The 22,887-nt window shown below is 57.5% G+C and overlaps 2 protein-coding genes across 5 annotated transcripts; both read right to left on the bottom strand.

The window, feature by feature from the left end:
• Positions 1-2,077: 2,077 nt before the first annotated feature.
• TGFB1 (transforming growth factor beta 1) lies at positions 2,078-15,482 on the bottom strand. Of its 2 annotated transcripts, none has more exons than XM_045781626.2 (7): positions 14,222-15,482; positions 10,956-11,116; positions 9,621-9,738; positions 8,021-8,098; positions 7,722-7,872; positions 2,844-2,997; positions 2,078-2,366 (listed from the first exon to the last, which is right to left on the bottom strand). In XM_045781626.2, the coding sequence occupies exons 1-7, from the start codon at positions 14,574-14,576 to the stop codon at positions 2,208-2,210; spliced, it is 1,176 nt and encodes a 391-aa protein (XP_045637582.1). In that variant the 5' UTR covers positions 14,577-15,482; the 3' UTR covers positions 2,078-2,207. The 2 variants fall into 2 exon arrangements, with proteins under 2 accessions (XP_045637582.1, XP_045637663.1); XM_045781707.2 differs by having other exon boundaries at positions 7,722-7,869; positions 14,222-15,481.
• A 628-nt stretch (positions 15,483-16,110) lies between these two features.
• B9D2 (B9 domain containing 2) lies at positions 16,111-22,533 on the bottom strand. 3 transcript variants are annotated; one of them, XM_045781886.2, is made up of 4 exons: positions 22,363-22,533; positions 21,788-21,879; positions 19,048-19,173; positions 16,111-16,709 (listed from the first exon to the last, which is right to left on the bottom strand). In XM_045781886.2, the coding sequence occupies exons 2-4, from the start codon at positions 21,873-21,875 to the stop codon at positions 16,396-16,398; spliced, it is 528 nt and encodes a 175-aa protein (XP_045637842.1). In that variant the 5' UTR covers positions 21,876-21,879; positions 22,363-22,533; the 3' UTR covers positions 16,111-16,395. The 3 variants fall into 3 exon arrangements, with proteins under 3 accessions (XP_045637842.1, XP_045637913.1, XP_045637774.1); XM_045781957.2 differs by having other exon boundaries at positions 22,309-22,533; XM_045781818.2 differs by having other exon boundaries at positions 22,299-22,533.
• Positions 22,534-22,887: the final 354 nt, after the last annotated feature.

The following is a 22,887-nucleotide window of genomic DNA, read 5'->3' on the forward strand; positions in this document are numbered from 1 at the left end:
GTCTGGGTATGACGGGGCCAGCTGCTGTCTGCGGGGCCTCGTGGGACTCCCCAGGCCTCAGTGTGTGGGGCCACGAGATGTCAGACTGAGTGGGCACGACCGGCCCGCAGTCTGCGCGATCGTGACGTGTGTCTCCATGTGTGGTGTGTGTCTGGGTGGGACTGGGGTGTGTCAGGCTGTGTGCACGTGCACTGTGCCCGTTCGTGAGCGTGACCCCACAGGAGGACGTTTGTGTAACTGTTGGTGGGTCCCAGCAGGAGTCTCTGTTTCACTTCCCGATGGGGCTCTGAGGCTGGGAGTTGTGTGTCTGTGCGGGGCACCCTCCCAGAATCCGTATCTGGGGTGCGGTGGTCGTATTCGTGTGACTGTGTTCTGCCGGGTCCCGGGGAAGCTCCAAGGCGGGGCTGTGCACGCGTAAGGCGGTGGCACGCATGGGCTGTGGCGGTGTCAGAAGTCTTCATGTAGCCACCGTGGCTCTGAAAGATGAATGTGTTTGCGAGACTGTGGGACACGGTCCACCTTCGGACCTCTGTCGTGTGAACGTGCGTGTAGCTGTGCTGCATTTTCATGGGGCTGCAGTGACGACCGTCTGTGTCACCGTGTGCTTGCAGGTGTCTCTACACAGGAGGTTGGTGAAAATGGCAGCATGTCCTTACAGTGACCCCCACCTAGGGTGATCCTTGGGCCAGGAGCAGGTCAAGGCCCAGCCCTGGGAAGGGGGGGGGGGCAAAACCTGGGAGGAAGAGGGGAAACTGGAGAGGCCGAGGAGGAGGAAGCAGGAGAGAGCTCAGGGGCAAAACCAGAGCAGATGGGAAGAAACAGGGCAGCCAATGGGGAGCCACCCTGGCTCAGGGCACTGGCATTTCTCCCTTGGACAAATGGTCTCCCTGCAGCTCCCCTCGCCCGCATTCAGTCTACACAACCTGACATGGCTCCCATCTCCCTCAGAGTACAAGTTCCCACAGGCCCCCACAGGCCCGATGTGCACCGGGAAGCAATATCCGTGCAGAGCTTATGTGCCTAGATCCTCAACTCCAGCTGTGTGGGCTCGAATCCCAGCTCTGCCATGTGCTAGTTGTGTGATCTTAACAAGTAACTGAACCTCTCTGTGCCTCGGTGTTCCCATCTGTAAAGTGGGAGAGCAAACGGTCTCTATAGCAGGAGATGGCAAACTATTTCTATAAAGGGCTAGGTAGTAACTATTTGTGACTTTGCACACAGTTTCTAGTCAGCTGTACCTGTGTAGCACGAAACAGCCCTAGGTGATGCACAAAGGAATGAGTGTGGCTGTGCTCCAATAAAACTTTATTTACAGACACAGGCAGCGGGCCAGAATTGGCCTGCAGGCGGTAATTTGCCAAGCCCTGCTCTGCTGGGCTGTGGGGAGAATGCAGGGAGCTCCTCCAGCCATACCTGGCAGGGGGAATATTATTACTCTCTGGCCCCTGCGCGTTAATCAACTGACTCAGCTCCCAGCACCCTTCCCCTTGTGCCTTCCTTTCCAACCACATTGGCCTTTCCTTCCAGTGTCACTCACTCCAAGTTCATGCTCGTCCCCAGGCTGTGCCTAGATCTTCCTATCGAGAACACTCTTCCCCAGTGCTCCCCCAGACTGCCTTCTTGACTTCCTTCAAGTCAGATGCTGCCTCCTCCAAGGAGCCCTCCCTCCTCCCCCAAACCATCTCTCACTCCATCCTGCTTTCCTGTCTTAGTGTCACTTCCCACATCTGTCTCCTCCCCAGGAAGTAGGCTCGTGGTGGGCAGGAACTGTTCCCTTAACCTCTCTGGGCTCTGGCTCCCTCACCTTTAAAGAGGGCGTTATCTCAGATGACACTCTATCTCAGAGCTTTGTTATGGTGATTACAGGAGGTGCTCAATATAAGGCATTTGGAAGAGGGCACCGGGCGCTCACTAAATAAATCTAGCGTCTGCAGGGAGTACTTGGAACTTAAGGGGTGCTCAGCAGGTGTTTGTGAGAGCGACAAGAGAGGGCAGATGGAGCGGGAATCCGGGAACGTCGGGAATGTCGGGAGGGAGACCCCAGCCAATGACCCAACGACACTCACAGAGACCCCAGTCCTCTCTCCACCTTTAATGGACCCCAGGGGGGGCCTGGGGCGCGGTGTCCTTAAATACAGCCCGGCGCAGCGGGCGGGGACGGGGCCGGGCCTGCCGGGTGGGCGGGGCCTTCCGGGCGGGGCGGGGCCTCAGCTGCACTTGCAGGAGCGCACGATCATGTTGGACAGCTGCTCCACCTTGGGCTTGCGGCCCACGTAGTACACGATGGGCAGGGGCTCCAGCGCCTGCGGCACGCAGCACGGCGCCGCCGACGCGCCTGGGTTGTGCTGGTTGTACAGCGCCAGGACCTGCGTGGGGGCGTCAGGGTCGGGGGGCGTGGGTAGGGTGCCCCCGCCCCCTCCCGCCTCTCCCCCGCTCCCCCTGTCTCTTCTTGGTCTGTTCCGTTCTCAGTCTCACTCTCCCCATTTTCCACTCCGGCCTTGTCTTCAGTCTCTCTCTCTCTCTCTCTCTCTCTCTCTCTCTCTCTCTCTCGGTGCCGATCTGTGGACTCAGCCTTTTTCTCGCATGCTGTCTCTCCCATTCCGTCTCCCCGCCTCCCGCGCGCCCCGCCGCGTCACTCACTCCGTCTCTGTGGGTCTCCCCCTGCGCTCTCTCTACCTGCTCTGACCCTGCCTCCTCCCATCTCTGCACCGTGCGCTCCGATCTCCGCCGTCTCTCTCTACCTCCCAGCTGGCCCGTTCCTCTCTGATGTTACCTGTTTGTCTCCCTCCACTCCCTTGGTCCCCTCTCCCCCCTGCCCACCCCCTGCCTGTAGCCAGACGCACCTTGCTGTACTGCGTGTCCAGGCTCCAAATGTAGGGGCAGGGCCCCAGGCAGAAGTTGGCGTGGTAGCCCTTGGGCTCGTGGATCCACTTCCAGCCCAGATCCTTGCGGAAGTCTATGTAGAGCTGCCGTACGCAGCAGTTCTTTTCGGTGGAGCTGCAGGCGGGAGGGGGGAGCCCGGGTCAGGAGGGGCTGCTGCAAGGGCGGCGGGGCCCCCGGGGGCGGGGGTGGGGGGGCACCCCGGTCGCCCCCAGCACAGTCCCCGTCTCTGTCTCCCTTGCACCGCCTGTGACAATAACAGCAATAACAGTGATAGCAACCATAAGCACTAACACTGATAAAGCACTCTGGCTAGTCAAGCCCTGTGCTAAGGGCATCAGTAAAGCCTATCTCATGCAAGGCTCAGACCGCCTGGAAGAAGCCAAACGACCGTCCACATGCATTAAGTTCTATGCGTGCACCAAATGTTTGTTGAACCACTACCGTGTGCTTGGCTGGGATCTCCTAGGGACTCGGTACAAACGAAACAGACAGAAATCCCCGACTTCTGGGGCAACATGCTAGAGATTGTCATGTCACTCCTCTGCTCTGAACATGGTTCCAACATCACTCGGGGCAAATGACCAAGTCCTCACCAGGAACCCCAAGATGCTGCCTGGTCGGCTGGTCTCAACTCCCTCCCCACCCTCCCTGCCTCCAGCCCTACTAGCATCCTCCCTGTTCCTCAAACACAGTCCTGTCCCAGGACCTTTGCACTTGCTCTTCTCTCTTCCTGGCTTGCTATTCTCACAGAAAGCCACTCTGGCTCGTTTCTTCAGTTCATTTAAACGTCTGCTCAGATGTCCTTTACGCAGGGAGCCTTAACTCCTAGAACACTGGCTGACACGAGCGGGTGCTCAATCCATATCCAAAATGCCAATCCAGATGATCATGAACTCCATTCAGAGTAATCAAGGCATTGCAGTCATGCAAGAAAAGATGACACTGTCTCTATTTGAAGCGGGGCAAATTTTTTAAAACATTTTTTTAGAAGTAATCTCTACACCCGATGTGGGGCTCGAACTCACATCCCTGAGATCAAGAGTTGCATGCTCTATGGACTGAGCCAGCCAGGCGTGCCAAATCGGACAAATCCTAATACCAGTTGAAGCTGGATGAGAATTCATGGGAATTCTTCATTATACTATATCTTGGTTGCTTTTGTCTACATGTCAAATTTTCCATAATAGAAGAAAATTTTAACCAGAACAGGAAAAACAGTCCCCAATATATAGATTGTTTTTTTTTTTCCTCTCCTCTTCCTCTGATTTATTTTCCTTCTTAAAACTTATTGCCACATAGGGTGCCTGGCTGGCTCAGTCAGGAGAGCGTGCAACTCTTGATCTCTGGGTTGTGAGTTCAAGCCCCACATCGGGCGTAGAGATAAATGTGTGTGTGTGTGTGTGTGTTAAAAAGCATGTTGGAGGGGCACCTGGGTGGCTAAGTTGTTAAGGGGCGCCCTTCGGCTCAGGGCATGATCCCGGAGTCCTGGGATCGAGCCCCACATCAGGCTCCTTCACTGGGAGCCTGCTTCTTCCTCTCCCACTCCCCCTGCTTGTGTTCCCTCTCTCGCTGGCTGTCTCTCTCTGTCAAAGAAATAAATAAAATCTTTAAATAAATAAATAAATAAATAATAAATAAAATAAAAAGCATGTTGGAGAATAGTGATATATAACACTCTACTGCTCTCGACTCATAATCATCCTCAGAAGCAAAAGCCAGTCCTCCCCAGCCGGGGGCCCAGGCGCCTGCTTGTCTGGAAGGAACTGGGACATTTTCTGTGCGGGCCTCTAGGGCCATGGCTGAGCTGCGCAGGGTGGCTCAGTCGCTTAAGCAACTGCCTTTGGCTCAGGTCATGTTCCCAGGGTCCTGGGATCGAGCCTGCTTCTCCCTCTGCCTGCCTGTTCCCCCTGCTTGTGCTCTCTCTCTCCCTCTCTCTCTGTCAAATAAATAAAATCTTTAAAAAAAATACATATGGTTATGTGTAAGTGTTTCAAACAGAGACTGTCTCTGGAAGGAGACACAGAGACAATAAAACTGGCTGGGTCCTCTTCGGAGAGGGGCAGGGGTCAGAGCCGGAGGGTTTCTGAGTATTCTTTCTAGGTTTGGTAAACGTGCATGTATTTACTTAGTCAAAAATTAATCAACAGAGAATGAATTAATCTCAAAACCCTGTGAGGAAGGCCTTATTATCATTCCCATTTGAAGGGTGACGACACTGAGCCCCAGAGAAGGGAGCGCTGCCTGCTCACGTGTGGTGGGTAAGCCGTGGAGCCTGGGCACGGCCATGTCAGCCCAAGCCGAGTAGGAAGAGGTGATGATAGAGCAGTTCCCGGGGCAAGACAAGGCCTCTCCAAAAGCCACAGAGCCCTGAGAAGGGAGCCAGGAATCTGAGATCCCTATGAGCTCAGCCTGGTTCCTCCCCAGGCTGGTTGGGCCTCAGTTTCCCCATCTGTCCAAAGACACAGGGAATGTTAGCTCAAATCAAGGTGTTGTTAAGGGCCAAGGAGGCGTCAGGAAGTCCATGTGTGGGTTCAGCGAGGGTCCTGAGCTCCCGAAACCACAGGCACACATGTGTGCATTTAAAGACATTACTTCTGGGGAGATTTCCTGGCTTTCAGCTTCTCCGGGGGGTCCTAAACTCAGAAAAGGGAAAGAACCCCTGTCCAGAATAATCTTTCACTTCTGGTTCAACTCTGACCGGGACTTCTGAGGTCCTAAGATTTGAATAGTCTGTGACTCTTATCACCCACCTGGAACATTCTCCACCTGGGGTCCCCACGGCGGCAGATGCACCACCTGCGAACTTGCGCAAAATGCAAATTCTCCGGCCCCACCCCAGACCTACTGAATCTGAAACTGGGGGTGGGCTTGGGGCTGGGGGGCGGCAGGCCATATTTAACAAGCCTGCAGGTGACTCTGAGGCACCGTGTAACCCATGTGTTCAGTGCAAGTTCGAGGCCTCTGGCAAAGCTTTTAAGTACACTCCATGCTCAACGTGGGGCTTGAACTCACGACCCGGAGATCAAGAGTCACGTGCTCTACTGACTGGGCCAGCCAGCTGGCCCTCTTGTGAAGCTCTTGCTTCGAGGCCCCTCTCGGCCGTCCGGTCAGGGCCTGATAGGTAAAAGAAACCCACTCGAGGCCCCAGGACAGGCCAAAGGGCCTCACATCGTCCTTGGATGCTGGGGGAGCATTCAGGGAGGCTAGCTTCCACAGTCTCACATCACGGCCAAGTTCACTGCGTCTTGCCCCCTACCCACTTCGTCTCCCCCACTGGACGATTTCGAAGCACATGCCATCCACCTTGCCATTTCATCCCTAAATATTTCCACACCTCTCTCCAAGCAAATCAGGACTATTTTAAAACAACACCACCATACCACGTCAGAAAAATTCACAATGATTCCCTGATATCATCAAATACATAGTCAGAGTTCCCATTTCCTCAATTGTCTCACAAATGTCTTTTCGTTTTTACTCATCTACATCAATAAAGAACCAAATAAGGTCTACACATTGCAATTGGTTGATCTAGCTCTTCAGATTCTTCTCGAAATCTACAGAACCATCTCTCTACTCCCCCCCCCCACCCCGCCTTGTGTTTGTTGAAGAAAGTGGGTCAGGTTTCCCACAGTCTAACTGCGGGGGACTGCAAGCACGTGGTGTTGTTTAGCCTGTTCCTCCGTCCTGGGATTTCTGGAAAATTGGTAGCTGGATCTACCATCTTGATCAGCTGCATGTTCAGTTTTTTGGCCCAACTTCCTAAGGGACGCTGTGTCCCTCCCTACGGAGCCTCACGTGGCTGGCTGCCTCCCTTTGTAAGGTAATTAATGCTCTTAGCACTCAAGACCTCCCTTCGTGCATTCATTCAGAGGGTTGCTGGGCTGAGGGCTGGGGCTGGTGCCGAGCTCCGGAGCAGGACGGACTCTCCAGCAGGGGAACGGCCTATAAGAAAGCCCAGGGGTACCATTAAAATATTTAGCAGGGGAGGGACAAGGTCAGGTTATTGTTCTAACTTCGCAACATTTAACTGTGAGTGTCCACATCCTGAGGAATCCAGCTTTTCGACTTTCTTAGATTGCAATACTCCAGGAGCTCCAGGTTCTCACACTCCAGTGGCATTTCCAGCTTGCTGGGATTCCCACATGCCAGCTCTCCGGGATCCTGCCGTTCGTGAGTTCCACTGTTTCAATATTGCATACGAGCATTCCACAATCCCGAGCCCATCGCTCAAGAGGTCCAAGCTGCTACTTCCTAAGATCCCAGGCTTCCAAGCTTCTAGCATTCCAACACTGAGCCCCAACACTCTAGGATCCACTCTGGCTTTCTCCAACCCCAACATTTGTGGATGCTAAGATTTGAACACAGGCTTTCCCCATCCTGAGCCCAATATTCAAGGACTCCAACCTGCCAATGGCAGAGGAATCCAACATGCACCATCTTCCAATTCTGAATTCCCAGATTCTAGGATCCCAATATTCTTTTAGTCCAGGGTTCTCAGATTTCAACCATTCACATGGAATCCTAGTGCCCTAGAATCCCAACCTTCTAGAACCACAACCTGCCACCGCTGAACTCCCACAAGCTCCGTGCCCCTCATTCCAACAGTCTGATTCCAACATACCAGCAAGAAAGCAACCTGAGCTCAACATTCTAGAGCTCCCAGGGCACACATCCCAGCATTTTAGCACTCGGACCTCGTCCTCGGAGCCTTCCAGGCTGGAGAAGAGGCCAGTCCACACGTAACACCAGCCAGGTGCCCAAGACATCAAGCCTGGTCAGCAACTGGCCATTACACCCCCAGCCTAGGAGGCCCCAGTCGAAGGCAGAAAGGTCACCTGAAGCAGTAGTTGGTGTCCAGGGCCCGGCGATGCCTGGAGCTGTGCAGGTGCTGGGCCCTCTCCAGTGGGGTGGCCATGAGGAGCAGGAAGGGCCGGTTCATGCCGTGAATGGTGGCCAGGTCACCTCGGCGGCTGGAACTGAACCCTGCTTTGGTTTGGAGTTGTGGGGGGTGGGGGAGACAGAGACACACACTCTCAGATGGATGAACGGGGGCAGGGCAGGGGGAGGAAGACATGCACGCAGGCACACACACACGCGCACTGGCATGGGGCCGGGCCAGGGAGATGGGCCTCACCGTTGATATCCACTTGCAGTGTATTATCTTTGCTGTCACAGGAACAGTGGGCACTGAGGCGAAAGCCCTCTACTTCCCCTGTGGGAGTGGGTAGAAGGAAGCCAGTGTGAGGTGTGGCTCAACCCAACACTGTAGGGGGTGGGGAGCAACCCTGGGGTGGGGGGCTCCTGCCTGCCTCCCTCTTCCCCTGCCTGCCCTCTCCCTGCACCCTCTTGCTTCCCCCTCCTCCTCTTTCAGGTCTCAGCTCAGAGGTCACCTCCTCCAAGAGGCCCTCCAGGACACAGGCCCCTCCCCCACAGTGACATCATTTTATTTTCTCCATAGTATTTACCCTCTCTGACATTTGTATTTGGCTATTTATTTCCCTCATTGTTTCCTCAGTGGAAAGCAGGATACATGGGGGCAGGGATTCCTGTTCTCTTGTTCCCCGCTGGGCCTAGCCCACAGTCATAAAAACAAACATCTACTGAGTAGCCCTGTTCTTAACACTCTGTGAGCATTATCTCCTTCAATCCTCACCAAAGCTCCCCATTTTGCAGACATGGAAGCCAAGGCCCACAGAGGGGAGAGGACTTGCCCCAAGTGGGAAAAGGTAGGGCCGGGATGCAAACCCACAGGGCAGCTGGGGGAGGTTTCTTGAATAAATGGCTGATTTTCTAAGCTCCTACTAGGTGCTGGGCCCTGTGCTGGGTGCTCTGGGCTCAGCAGTGACCTAGACTGGCCTTTGTCCGGCCGCGCAGGACACTCCTCCCAGCTCCTACCTGCTCCTGAACCCCTATCTCTCAACACCTGGCTGAACCACCACTTATCCTGAAAGTCTCAACACTTCCTTCCCCCAGGAAGCCCTCCCAGACCCACAGACTGGGCCAGGTGCCCGCTTCCGGCTCCCGTGGCGCTCAGCACCTCCCCGCCCCAACACTGCTCCTTCGGGTCATCACTGCTGCCTCGGGCTTTGGCAAGACTTTCTAGGTGTCTGGAAGTGACAGTGGGCCCCTGGAGAGCAGGATCTAGAAGTGGTCTTAGTTGCCACTGCGTCCCCAGCATCAAGAGATTAGGAAAGGGGATGTGGGCGCTATGGACTACGACGGGAAGGACAGACACAGTCCTCTTACAGACAGATCGGATGTCTCACGTTCTCCCTGGACTCAGGGTCTGCCTCGAACAGCTCTTGCCCGTCCCTCCTTCCTGGGCTGATCCCACTCATCCCTCAAATATCACCTCCGATGGTCCCTCCTCCAGGAAGCCCTCCCTGACCCAAGGCTGGGTCAGGAATCTCCTCTGGGCTCCCCAACCCAGCCCTACCCAATTTTCAGGTCTTTCCGCACTTCCCCCACCCTAACAATGGACCACGGGTTCTGTGAGGGTAAGGATGGGGCTATTTGGGTCACCGCTGTGTCCCCAGCATCACCCAGCACAGGGCATGTGCTCAGGAAATGGATTAAGTGTTAATCACTCAGGTTTTTGAGGGTCTGGGAGGAAGACCAGTCCTTGGCTCTTTGGCACCAACATGGGGCAGCAGCTGGTAGGCAGGGCAGCCCCAGGACAAACAATGGCTCTATCCCATTACAAAATAGAGGTGGGGCAAAGAAGCGGTCCTCACCTCCATGGCTCAGCCACTGTCGCACGACTCCTGTGACATCGAAGGACAGCCATTCTGGCGTGTCGCTGGGCGCCAGCAGCCGGTTGCTGAGGTAGCGCCAGGAATCGTTGCTATATTTCTGGGGGATGATGAATTTCGGGGAGGGAGACAGTGAGTAGGTGCTGCCCACATCCCCAAATACACTGACTGTACCCCGACTCCTTTGCTCCACCAGAGTCCCTCAGATGGTCCCCTCCCAGACCCACATTGTGGGACCTCGTGGGAACCACCAACCCCAAAGCGGCCCTGGGAGGAGAGGAGAGAGACCCCCGGGCCAGGGGGGATCAAGGCCCCTGGACTGCTCGGCCTCTACCCTGAGCCCCAGGCCTGAGTTTCCTCATTGGTGAAACGCCAGGCCCCTTTCAGCTTGGACAGCCCACCATGCTGAGATCCTCCGCGGACATCTTGAGGTCCACTGAGCATACAATTCGGCAAATTTGATACCCTGACTTCTTAGAGTCTGGAACTTTCTACGGGCTTATGTTAGAAGTCTCTCCCAAACTCCAGTGCTCGGGAGCACCCCAAGAATTCCGCACTCAATAAGCCTGACAAGTCCTAGGACACCGATGTTCTTCACGCCCAGGAGTCTGACACGCCCCAAACCCAGATGCAGCCGTCCTCCCACACCCCTGTGCAGTGATCCTCTGGGGCCGGCAGAACGCTCCAGGCCCCGGCAGCGTAAAGCTGAATTCTCCAGACTCCAAGAAGTTTGACAATAGACCGAATTCCTTTGTTGTAAGAGTCAACCACCCACCATTAAACCTCAATGTTCCCTAGGCCATGGATTCTAGGTCACAGAACCTTCTGGAGACTCCAGCCCTTCTGGAGGCCCCAGTCTTCCTGGAGACTCGAAATCTTCTAGAACAGAGCTATCCAAGGGAACTTTCTCTGACGATGGAAATGTTCTTTATCTGTGGCATCCAAAATAGCAGCCGCTGACCACATGTGACTACGGAGTACTTGAAATATGGCCAGTGAGACTGACAAGCCGAATTTTTTCTTTTATTTAATTTTAAGTCAACATAAATGGCCCTGTGTGGCTAGTGGCTACCCTATTGGACAGCACGGTCCGAGTGCCTCTCACCTTTCAAGATCCCAGCCTTCTGAGTGCTTAATACCCCAGGGTGCTAGGAGTCTGCAAGTTCCCAAGAATCCTACCATGCCACAGCGCGTGCGCCTCCAACCTCTGCAAGTTGTCTCTGTGGACTTGGCAACCACCAGCCGCCCGGGGCGCCCACCTTGGCCCCAGCGCGCATGCGCGGCCCACCCGCCTCCGGGGCTGGGGGCCGCTCCCACCTGGTACAGCTCCACGTGCTGCTCGGCTTTCAACTTGAGCCTCAGCAGGCGCAGCTCCGCCCGGGAGAGCAAGACGGGCTCGGGCACTGCTTCTCGGAGCTCCGATGTGTTGAAGAGCATATAGATGCTGTGTGGGCTTTTCTTGATTTTCTCATAGATTTCTAGGCGGGAGGAGCAGAGAAGAGGGATGTCAGGGGTTTGGCGGGGAGCTGGCTGGCACACCCCAAGTCTTAAAAGCGTGGGCTTCACGGCTGACAACCCTGGGTCAGGACCCGACTGTGACACTCTTTAGCTGTGGGACCTTGGACAAGTGGCTTGCCCTCTCTGGGTTTGTCTCCTCGCCCTGTAAAACGGGGTCTGAACCACCCTTCTCTCCCATCGTCGGTTAAGTGTCCACTCAGTACATGGCAGTAGGGGTGCTGCTGGGCTTGCTCGGGCCCCCTCCCCCCAGCACTTGGAGCCTCGGGTGCAAATTAAATTGCGGTGTAGGATCAAGGGCTGGATCAGACCAGGCTTGTGCTGCCTTTCAACTCTGTGACCTTGGGCAAGTCACATTCCTTCCCAGAGCCTCACTTTCCTGCTGTTGTTGGGGACCCCGCAACCACACCGAGCTCCCTAACTTCCAACCAGGCTCTCCTAACTGAAGCAATGGGTAACTTTGGGCAAGTTGAATTCCACTCTCTGAGCCAGATCCTCATCTACAAAACGAGGACTGACGGCCGGGTTACCGTGTGACGTACGTGAGATGGCGCGGATAAGCGAACAGCGGAGTCCGCACACGGGGAGGTGCGCTCATGGTTGTGTGTGTGGGGGGGGGGGGGGTTAAAGAGCACTATTTGCGAGGTGCTGTTCACAACACTTTAGGACATTTAAACCTCACAATCACTCCATGAGAAAAAGACTATTATACCCATTTTAGAGATGGGGAAACAGGTCATTTGCCCCATGGTGACAGAGGTAGGGAGCTACAGAGTTGGGGTTCAAACTCGAGCAGTCTGGTCCCAAAGACTGTGCTCTTAAACCCTAGGCTATGCTGCCTCCCTGTTATTGTAACATTATTATTATTACTATTATTATTATTAATTGCTTCCTCTCTTCTCTACCTCCCTCAGCTGGTTAGACAGGGCAAAGTTCATTGTAGGTAGGAATGGCTTTGGGCAAGGGAGGGAGAAAGTTAGGTAAGAGTGCTTTCTAGTCCAGGAAAAGTTTGGGATGTGCAGGCAGGCCATGACCTTCTGGATCGACTGGGGCACATGCTTTAGGCTTCTGCAGTGGGGGTGCAGAAATGGTGGAGACAGGATCTGATGAGAAAGGACAGAGGAAGCTCCTTCCATGGGCCCCTGCCCCTACTCTTCCCTACTCTAGCTAGGCCAGCCCATCCCCCCAAAGAAGCCCTATCTTGACTCAGGGGTTACTCAGCAAACCCCAAAGGAAGGGTAGCAGAGGGGCGTTGAGGGGAGTAGGGAGGCAGATAGGGAGGGAGAAGAAATGAGGGGCAGGACTGGTCAGAAGGAGAGATGGAGAGACCGCGGACACAGGGAGACAGGAGGAGCAGGGCGTGGAGAACAGAAAGGGGGAAAGAGGGAGGAGACAGAAACGGGGAGACCCACGCATGGGGGTGCGGAAGAGACGGAAGGCAGAAATGGGGCAGACACACACGAAAGAGAGGCATAGCGCTGGGGGCGAGACGGAGGCCGACTGGGAAGGAGACAGGATGGAAAGTGTCAGTGTTAAAGAAATTTCTACAAGGAAGGTGAAGCGACCACGGGAAAGGTGAGGCTGAGAGGTGGGTGGGGAGGGGCGTCTACCGACTGGAGCTGCAAGCTGAGCGCACGCAAGGCCCGGGGACCCACAGGTGCGCCACCCAAGTCAGAAAGGACAAACAGGGGGCCGCCCCCAAGCCTCCGGGCCCCGCGGGACACCTGGGTCCCCGCGTGGGCGCCGGGGGGCGGGGCGGGCCCAGCGGCCGCCCCGCCCCGAGCTGGGGTGAAGAGGCCGGGAGGCGCCGCCGCCGCGAGGGCGGGGACCCGACCTGTCCCGTCTGGCCTCAGGCTCCGCGCGCGATCCCCGTCCCCCCGGCACGGGAAGGAAAGGGAAGGGAGGGCGAGGCGGCCGGACGCTGGGGTTTCCCCAGCCTCCCCGAGACGAACTGGGACTCTGGGGTCCAGACTCTGTCAGCTCAGCGGGGTCCTCCTCCCCCCCCCCTTCCGGGAGGGCAGGCTCCTCCCTCCGCGCGTGGCACCCACGTGGGGCTCCCTCACCCCGACCCAGTCAGTTTTCTCACCCAGATCTTGCAGAGTCGCACCCACCCACCTCTCCCCCTAGGGCTCGACTCCTCACTCAGCCCACTTCCTCCCCTCCTGCGGCGTGGGGGGCTCGCTGCTCCCAGCATGGCACTGTTTATGGCGCCCTCCGCCCTCTACGTTCCCCCCTTTCTCATGCTTGTCTCCCCTCTCTCTAAATCCCTTCCCACCACCCAGTATTCTAGGTGTCTTGGGGGCTCGCTTCCCCCTCTGGGCTTGCTCCTCTCACGTCCCTATGCCAAATACTCGGGGCACCTCGCGCGCATCCCCGGCGCCCCCCTGGGGTCTCCGCTGCTCTCTCTCTCCGGCCTCCCCCACCCCACGAACTCGGGTCCGCTTCTTCCCCGCATTTATCAGCCCACTCGCCGCCTCTCGGTGGGCCCTCCCCCAATCCCGCGTGTTCTTCGCGCACGCTGCAAGCGGGTCCACTCTCCACTTTCCCAGCACCTCCGGGGTTCGCTTCACCTAGTTTTTCTGTCCTTCTTGAATTTTCTCGCGTCGTGAACCCTGAGCTCTGGGTCAGCTTTCCCCACTGCCTCTCCTTCCTCAAATGCCGGGGTCTTCGCTTCTCCCAAAGCGGGCTCCCTCTCTGCAGCCCTCACGCCACGACCCCCCACGCTCTAGTGCCGGGTAGAGAAGGAAGTCTTTCTACCCCTCCACCCGCCCCCCCCCAATCGCTTCTCTTCCTGTAGGGGACTGCCCCCACGATCCCGCATGTTCCCATGGCCCTCTTCTAGAAGCGGTCCACTTCGCTCACTATCCCCTCCTCTTCAAGGCCAGATACCTGGGGGGTAGGGAGCTCAGTCCTATCGTCTTTGAGACCCCCCTCCCGCGTTCCCGGCAACCCCGGGGGTCCTCTTCCTCTAGCCGGTTTCCTCTGCCAGTAATTTCCTCCCCGTGACCCCTGCACTCCGGCGCCCCCTGGGGGCTCCCCTCCAGGGTCCCCAGCCCCTCTGAGCTCACTGTTGGTGTTTTCCACCATTAGCACGCGGGTGACCTCCTTGGCGTAGTAGTCCGCCTCAGGCTCGGGCTCCGGCTCGGCGCTCTCCCCCGCCACCCGGTCGCGGGTACTGTTGTAAAGGGCCAGCACAGCCTCGGGCAGCGGGCCGGGCGGCACCTCCCCCTGGCTCGGGGGGCTGGCGAGCCGCAGCTTGGACAGGATCTGGCCGCGGATGGCCTCGATGCGCTTCCGCTTCACCAGTTCCATGTCGATGGTCTTGCAGGTGGACAGTCCGGCGGCCGGCCGGCCAGGCGTCAGCACTAGTAGCCACAGCAGCGGCAGCAGCAGCGGCAGCAGCCGCAGCCCGGAGGGCGGCATGGGGGAGGCGGCGCCCCCGGCACTGCCGAGAGCGCGAGCCGGGCTGGGGTGGGAAAAGGGAGGCCCCGCCCCTACAGGGGCTGGGGGTCTCCCGAAGAAAGGTAGGAGGGTCGGGGTGGGGGTGGGGGAGTTGATGCCCTCAGGGAGAACCGAGCGGAGGTGGAGGGAGGCTTTGATGGGTGGTTTCTCGGTATCCCAAGGAAAAAACCGAGATGGGCGAGATCTGGTACCAGAGGTGGGTGGTCTTGAGTAGGGGAGTTGAGGCAGGTCTGAGAGAGATCCCGTCTCCCGGATCCCGGAGAAGGGTCCTTGGATGCGCAGGGGCTCAGGAGAGAGGCTGGGGGTGAGGGAGCGGCGTGCAGGGGGGTGCGCCCGAGGTCTGGGGTCAAGTCTTCGCGGGAGTCCGGGTTGGCGGCTCCTGAGGGCTGGTCCGGAATGGGGGCGCCTGGGGGACGCCGTGGAGGGGGCAGGGAGGGAGCAAGCGTCCGAGGCGGTGGTGGGCCGGTCTGGGGTCCCCGAGTCCTGCCTCCTGGCAGGGCAGCGCCGCGCCAATCGGTCCCCGCGCCTCCGGCTCCCAGCGGCAGCGGAAAAGTCTCAAAACTTTTTTTCCTCTTCTCCCAACCAGCTCGTCCCTCCTCCCGCTCCTCCTCCCCCTCCTCCCCGCAGTGGCGGCGGCGGCGGCGGCGGCGGGGGCGGCGGCGGCTCGTCTCAGACTCTGGGGCCTCGGGCTGCTCCTCCGCGACTCCTTCCTCCGCTCCCGGCCGAGGCCGGCCCGCGGGCGGCTCCGAGCCGGGGGGTGCCCCGGAGGGGGCGTCCCCCCTGCCCCCGGCCGGGGGCCTCGCTGTCTGGCGGATCCGCGGCGGGAGGAGGGGGTGGGACGGCCCGGGGCGCGAAGGGCGGCGGCGGCAGCAGCGGCGGGGACCGGCTGGGGCGGCGGGGGGTTTTGAAGCCGCCCCGGCCCCACCCAGGAAGCGCGCGGGGCGGGGGCGGCCCCCAGGGGGAGGACATGGGGGGGCCGGGCCACCGTCCTCATCTCGCGTGGGCGGGCTCCGAGGGGGGTCCCTTAAGCCCCGGGGGGAGGGGGCGGGCACCCCGGCTCCGCCCCACGAACGGGGTGCTGCCTCCTGGCGGCTGAGTGCGACCAAAGCGGGCAAACGGGTTTCGTGTGGCTCTGAGGGCTGCTGGGGGTCACGGCGAGAATGAAGACCTGGCGGGGAGGGCTCACTCAGAGGCTGGGAACACCGGGTACGGGGGCGGGGGGGGGGATCGGAGAGCAGGGACTCCAGCGGACAGAGAGTGGGAGGCTGGGGAAGAGGGTCAGCCAGAAGACGGGGGTCCCACTGGGGAGAGGGGCAGAGAGAAAGGAGAAGGCCCAAGGAGAGGGGGTCCTAAGAGGGGCACCCAGAGCGGGAAGGGGGACAGAGGATGGGGGATGCGGGTGTGTCAGAAGGTGTGGGCCTGAAGGAGGGTGTCAGTGGGAGGATAGGGCACAAGACATCTGACCGAGGAAGGAAGTCAGGAAGGCACCCACGCCTGTAAGAATTGCTCTCCTTTATTGAGCACTTCCATGGGCAAAGCAGCCTCATCTCACCCAGCACCCTGTGGCCCCACATGCTTATTGCCCCCATTTTACAGATGGGGGAACTGGACCTGAGGGGGCAGCCACGGGGCTTGAGGTGCTAGCCAGGACAGAAGCCATGCCCCTGGTTGGCCGGGGTCAGATCCAGCAGTGTCCAGAGCCCACGCTTCTGACCCCTGGGCCATCCCGGCCCACGACGGGTGGGCAGGGCTCTGGACAAGGGTCTGCCCGGGAGGCCGGTCAGCACTCCACGCCATAGCGGTCGAAGTGGCGCAGCAGCAGCCCCAGCTCCAGGTGCACGGTGCCGCCGGCAGCCGTGTGCAGGCGATAGCGGTCGGCCCCGCTGTAGACGGCATCCCCGTGCAGCAGCTGAGGGCCGCCACCCACGAAGGCCCGCGCCAGCTGCTCCCGCCAGCTGCCTAGAGGCCGCCACGTGGGGCAGTCCAGCTGGTGGGTGCCCGGACTGCTGGGCACGTGGCAAAAGCCGTAGCCTGCAAGCTGACAGCGGCCGAAGCTGTCCTGCGACCACACCTGGAGATGGAGCCGGGGCCAGCCTGCAGGATGGGAGGGAAGGAGGAAGGAAAGGAGCGATGGTGTGGCCTCCCCAGCCTGGATCCCCACCTCCTTGACCTCCACAGGCCCGGTCCCCTCCCTGCTGGGTGTCTGCCCCAGCCTTCTCTCTGGACACCCATTCACAAAGGCAGGCAAAGGGATCTTTCTGAATCTGTGTTCTTCCCCTACTGAAAACCATTCCATGGCTCCCCAGTGCCCTCAGTGTCAGTCCAACCTCAACATTCTGGATCTGGCCTCAGCTGACATCCCTTTCTGTGGCCTCCTCTTCCGTGTCCCCAGATCAGTGCAGTACAGTCCCCAGGTGAGTGCTTTGAGCCTAGTCCTGGACACTTCCTTCTTTCCTCACCATGGCCCACTCTGTGTGCTCTGGGCCCAGGGCCTTCCTTCCTGCACATTCCAACTAGCAGCTGGAAGCATCTTTCTCCCATTTCCATTGGTTTCTTAACGTCCTTAGAACACAGTTCAGCTCCCCAACCTGGTAGGCAAAGCTCTTGGAGATCTGGCCCCATTTCACCCTCCTTTCTGTGCCCCGCTGTGCTAGGCCCTATTCTAGAAGCTGGGGACACAGTGGTGAACAGAGCAGACAAAAATTCCTGACATCCTAGACAACGAATGTAGTAAATAAGCAAATTATAGGGTATGTCAGATGGTGATCACCGCTCTGGAGAAAAATAAAGCTGGGGATGGTGGGGGTGGGGATGCAGTTTTAGAAAGTGGGTGAGCAAGGGAAGCTTCCCTGAGAAGGTGACATGTGAGCCAATGCTTAAAGGAGGGAAGGGAGCGGGCCATGCAGATGTACATCTAGGGAAGAACGCCCCAGGAGAGGGAACGGCCAGTGCAAAGGCCCTGAGGTGGGGAGCTGCCTGGTGGCGCCAGTGTGGCTGGAGCAGACTGAGAGAGGGAGAGGGAGAGGAGGGGACAGACCAGATTGTGCAGGGCCTTAACGAACCACGATAAGGCTTTGAATTTTACCCTGAGTAAGACGGGGACCATGGAGAAGGAATGGGACCCAACTTGGGTGTTCACAGGGGCACAGATTCTGGGGGCAGGGTGGGAACACAGAGAAGAGGTTATTGTATTGTCCAGGTGAGAGGTGAAGGTGGGCAGACCAGGGTGCCCAGGGAGAGAAGTGGGGGGATTTAGGATACATTTCAAAGATACAGCCAAAGGGATTTCCTGATGGGCAGAATGGGGGCTGAGGAAAGAGGAGGCAAGGATGGGTGGGACCCACACTGGAGGACGAGGGGTCTGCAGGGCTGAAGGATGGCTCCCTGCCTCAGACTCTGGTCTGTCACCCACAGGCAGCCAGAAGGATCTTTTAAAATTGAAATCTGACTTGTCAGTCACCTGTTGTGGCTCCCGGTGCCTTCAGGAGATGGCCTCAGGGCCGTGGCCTGTCCCCTGTCCCCTGCCAGCTCACCCCCAGCTCTCCTCTTATTCACCCTCAATCCTCCCAATGCCCCTGGCTCACTTTCCCCTTTAGGCCTTTCACACACAGCTCTCTGCCTAGAACCCGCTTTCATCTTTCGGGCTTCTCAGCTCCTACTAGCCTTTCATGGCAAAGCTCAAACATTCTCTCCTCCAGAAAGCTCTCCCTGAACTCCTTGGCAGTCAGGCATCTCCTCTGGGCTCCCCTACCCTCTAGGATTCCCCCATCCCAGACCTGCCCCCTCTGGGCTACCCTGTCTGGGGACAGCTCTGTCTCTCTCTCCCAAGGGGATGGTGAACCCCGTGAGGACAGGGCTTGGGGGGGGGGGTGTGCCGTCTCAATCACCAACATTTCCCTGGCATCACCCAACACAGGTGGGGCACAGGGCAGACTCTCAGTAAATATTATTTATATTGTTGAAATACATGGCATGTTTACCTAGGCTATTTCCTAGAATCCACTCCTCTCCAGTGATCTCAATTTTCCACGAGAAAAGGTTTTCTGATACCCTTCCTCCCCCGGATACTCGTTTCCCCTGTGAGCAGCTGAGCCAAGAGACTGCAGAACAGAAGGGCTACCAGCCCTGCCTCCCTCTCATAACCCCCTCCCAGCTTCCTCCTGACTGAAGACTCTGTTTATCTCTTTGAAAGCCACCTCCCTTCTCTCCCTGTCCCCACCTTCCCCTCTCCCCCTGCAGCCCTGGCTCCTGGCCTAGTCCTACACACTCTAGAGCCAGCCTGCAGAGGCCATCAGCTCTGCCTCTCCGGAGCCAGGCCTGGCTAGGAAAGGGACCCAAAGGGCCTAGGGAACAGGGATGGGACTTGGTGTTCCCACGCCCAGCTAGCCCCCCTCCCCCTCAGCCAGGCCCAGGGCTTGTGCCGGGAACCCACCTTGGAGGCCTTTGGTGGCGAAGTGCAGGTCGATGGGGTGGGACCAGTAGGCCATGTCCCCTACTTGGGGGGTGTCCACCTGTGTTTGGCCCTCCCGCACACCTGACAGGAGCTTCCATGCTGCCCCTGCAGGGAGGGGTGGGAAGCAGACATCAGGAAGGCGAGGCCATTGGGGCTGAAGGACCCTGTTTCTCCCTGGCAGTGGGGGTCAGGGGTTACAAAGTGTGGACTCAAGAGCCTGGGTTCAGATCCTGGTACTACTTCGTCCTGCCTGTGCAACCTCGGGCGAGTTACCTGTCTCTGCCTTGGTCTCCCCTTCTGTAAAATGGGTGTCATAAGAAACACATCCCTCATAGTTTTGTGAAAAGATTCAACGAGCCAATACACAGAAAGCCCTTAGAACAGTCTCTCGGGCACAGTGAGCGCCGGGTAAGCGCTAGATAGCATTTTATTACTCTTCTCACCCCACATTAGAGGCCTCGTCCAAGGACTAAATGGGGCTGAGGGTGTCCTTCAAGAGCTCCAGCACATGGTGAAAGGTGCACAATAATAGCAATTGTCCCGAGGCTGATAATAATAGCGAAAGAAAGCCAGACGCTGTGCTAAGCACTTTAGCCACAAATTCATTTAATCTGCCCTCTGGGGCTTTGAATCCCCACCCCACCCCCACTTTAGACTCCCCTTGGGAGACCACAAGGCCCTGCATGGCCTGGTCTGTGCCCCCTTCCTGAACTCACCTCCCATCACTCTCCCCATCCCTCACCACCCTCTAGCTTCGCTGGCCTGATTTCTGTTCCCCTCCTCAGGGCCTTTGCACTGGCTTTGGCCTCTGTCCAGAAAGCTCTGCTCTTGAATGTACCCATGCCTGGTTTTTCCTCATCCTTCAGGGATCGGCTCAAGTGTGCCACCTCTCACAGAGGGTCCTCCCTCACCCTCCTATCTGAACGCTAGTCCCTGTCACGTCATCTCCTCTCACTGCTTCCCGTAGCGACCACTATCAGTAATCCCTGTGCTCATTTCCTCACCTGCTTTTTAAAATTTCTCTCTCCTCTACTTGGGAGCCCCAGGAGAGCATGCCTCTTGCACACTGCTAGGTCCCCAGGACCTCAAACTCTGATCTTGGTACACAGAAGGTGCTCAATAAATGTTTATTGGGCAAATAAGTGCTCCTAGGAGGTGGGTGCCAATATAATCCCCATTTTACAGGTAAAGAAACAGCCTCTGAGAAGGAAAATCACTTGGCCATTTATTCCATGAACGCTTACTCACGGTGGTCCATGCTGGGCACAGCAGGAACGTGGTTGACCACCGTGCCACGGTGGCGCTGGACTCAAACTGTGCTCTCTCTGACTGCAGGACCCAAGCCCTTGATCTGGCTGCCCATGAGCTGGATTAACTGTCCCCCCACCAAGAGCCCCCTGAGATAATAAAAATCACACCGGTTATCGCTCCCTTCTGGGCCAGGTGAGGAAAGTACCAGGCTTTGAGTCAGGCTCTAGACATACAAGATGTCCCAAGGCCCCTCTGAAAGACAAATGTTCCCACTTTACAGATGAGGAAAAACAAGACTCCAAGAGGCAGCAGCACCTGGCCAGGGTCACAGAGCAGGTGAGTGGCGAGGTCAGACTGGAAACTAAGTCTGACTCCAGACCTGCCTCTTATCTGCTCAGCTACAGGACCGCCCCCTCCTTTCCCCGGGAATCTCAGCCACCATTCTACCTACAGCGAAATCGCAAAGGACCCAGGACCTCCAGAGGTGACGATGGCAAGAGCCACTCATTTCGTAAGCGTTTATTCTATGCGGGGCAGCACATCCAAGACTTTACTAACAGAACCGCATCCAGTTTTTACACAAGCTAAGCAAACACTTAATGGGATAGGCCCTTTTCTCAGTGCTCTTGATACCCATTTGGTCCTCAAGAGAACCCCATGAAGTAAGCACCGTTATTATTCCCATTGTATAGATAGGGAAATCAAGGCAAAGACAAGGGCCCAAGGCCACATAATTAATATGCACTTTTGAACTCAGGCAGTTTGCTCTTAACCTCAACACTCTGCTCTCTCTTAGCTGCTGTTAGCTTCATTTTTAGACAAGGAAACACAGAGGTCAAGTCCAAAGGCCACCAATCAGTAGGTAAGGGAGTTGGTATTTGAGCCCAGATCTGGCGGCCTACAGCCCTACCCATTACACTGGATGTTATGCTGCCTCTGAAGGGGAGGCATGAAAACTGGGGCTTCCGCAGTCCCTCCTGGGCCTGTGTGGATGAGCATGGATGACTGAGAAGGAAAATCGGAAGGGGTTCCTACATTCCCACAGGGAATTATGAATACAGGAGGGTGGCCTCTCCTCTGTAAATCCGGGATGAAAACCCATTTTACAGGAAGAACTCAATAAAGCAAAGAAAGAAGATGGGGGAGGGACCCAGGGCACCCCTAAGTCCAGTGGGGTTAGGCTGGCTAGTGTTTTGAGGACTGGGAGAGTGTGTGTGTGTGTGTGGCAGGGGGTGTCTAGTCCCATATCTTTGGGGGCTGTGTGTTCAGAGAGGGGGAGTCAGAGCCTCCAGAGCGATGGGATGGGAAGAACAACGTGAGAGTCACATTGTCAGAGTATGGTCATGGCTAGGAGTCCCGGGAGCCAATGGAAGATGAAGATCAGGGACTAGGCCAGGGGGTGAAGGAAGGAGGGTAGAAACTCTGGGTTGGGGGTATGGGTGGGGAAATGAACCGGGCCAGGGAATACCTGTGTGGACGCCCCACTTGCAGAAGAGGCTACTTTCCGAGAAACCGGTGGCCCCCATGATCTGCCCGATCACGTGCACCTCAGCCATGGCCCTGAGGGAAAAATGTAATCACAGCCCTGTGAAGTCAGTGTACTGTTATCTCCAACTTGACAGATGGGGAAACTGAGGCCTACCAAGTAAGGGGTGGTACTAGCATTCTCAGCTAGTTTCGTCAAACTACTGAGGCTGCAGTCTTAACCACGATCCTGACCGCCTCTCCAGGAGAGCCCCGGAAAAATGAAAGGGGTGGGGTGAGAGCTGGGTGAGGAGCTGGCGTCTAACTACCCGCCTCTAAAATAACTTCTGACTTTCAGCGCGGCGGAAAACCCCGCCCCAAGGGCCTGTGGCCCCACCCACAGACACAAAGCCCCGCCTCGTCGCGTCCGATCGCCGAGTGCCAAGAAGCGCATGCGCCTTAAGTGCAGGGCCGCCTTAGCCCCGCCTCTAAGCCCGCGCATGCGTTGTTCCTACCTCAGCGCACCTAACGGTTAGGTGGGGCGAAGAGGCAGAGGATATCGCAGTTCATGGGCCTGACCTGTCCCTCTCTCCGCGGACGCCGACTTCCTAGGCTTGCCTCGCGCCTCTCCCAGGATCTTCCTGGCAGCGAGAGACCTGAGGCGCGGATCCCTCCGAGGCTGCGCCCGCCTTCGGGCTCCCTGGTTGTTGCTGGGGCAACAGCAGCCTCCTCCTCTAGTCTGGCGCCCGCCCCTGCGGGCCGCTAATTGGCCCTAGCAGCCTTCGGGGGCGGAGCTAAAATGTGATGGACGTTTTCTCTCCCCTCTCTCTCCATTTTGGGAAAAGCGCCTCTCCAAACACTACTCGTGGTTCCGCCATTTGGGGCGTGGTCGGGCCTCTACCATCTTGAGTGTGGCTGAGGAAGTTTGTGCGCCTACTGCTGCCCCAGGATACTTTCCTCACAAAATAAGTGAAGCCCTCGACGCTGCGAGCTTCCCGAAATTCTCTCCCAGCCCAGACCATAAATCAGAAATTTGAGCCAGGAGCAGCGGGCAAGCTCCCTGTGGTCATTGCGTGCATCCCAACGTCTTATCATGAAAAAACA

The sequence above is a fragment of the Ursus americanus genome, chromosome 21, assembly GCF_024610735.1.
Source record: "Ursus americanus isolate L20-20 chromosome 21, mUrsAme1.1.p, whole genome shotgun sequence".
Taxonomy (NCBI): Eukaryota; Metazoa; Chordata; class Mammalia; order Carnivora; family Ursidae; genus Ursus; species Ursus americanus.

Bases quoted from the DNA above. Each gene is read 5' to 3' on its own strand.
- TGFB1 (XM_045781626.2), bottom strand. From the start codon at position 14,576: ATGCCGCCCTCCGGGCTGCGGCTGCTGCCGCTGCTGCTGCCGCTGCTG. The intron at 11,117-14,221 runs GTGAGCTCAGAG...CCTCCCGCCTAG, and splicing joins AATGGTGGAAAACACCAACA to AAATCTATGAGAAAATCAAG. The intron at 2,998-7,721 runs GTGACCTTTCTG...TCCCGCCTGCAG, and splicing joins GACACCAACTACTGCTTCAG to CTCCACCGAAAAGAACTGCT.
- B9D2 (XM_045781886.2), bottom strand. From the start codon at position 21,875: ATGGCTGAGGTGCACGTGATCGGGCAGATCATGGGGGCCACCGGTTTC. The intron at 19,174-21,787 runs GTATTCCCTGGC...CCCTCCCTGCAG, and splicing joins CAAGTGGGGCGTCCACACAG to GGGCAGCATGGAAGCTCCTG. The intron at 16,710-19,047 runs GTGGGTTCCCGG...CCCATCCTGCAG, and splicing joins CGCCACCAAAGGCCTCCAAG to GCTGGCCCCGGCTCCATCTC.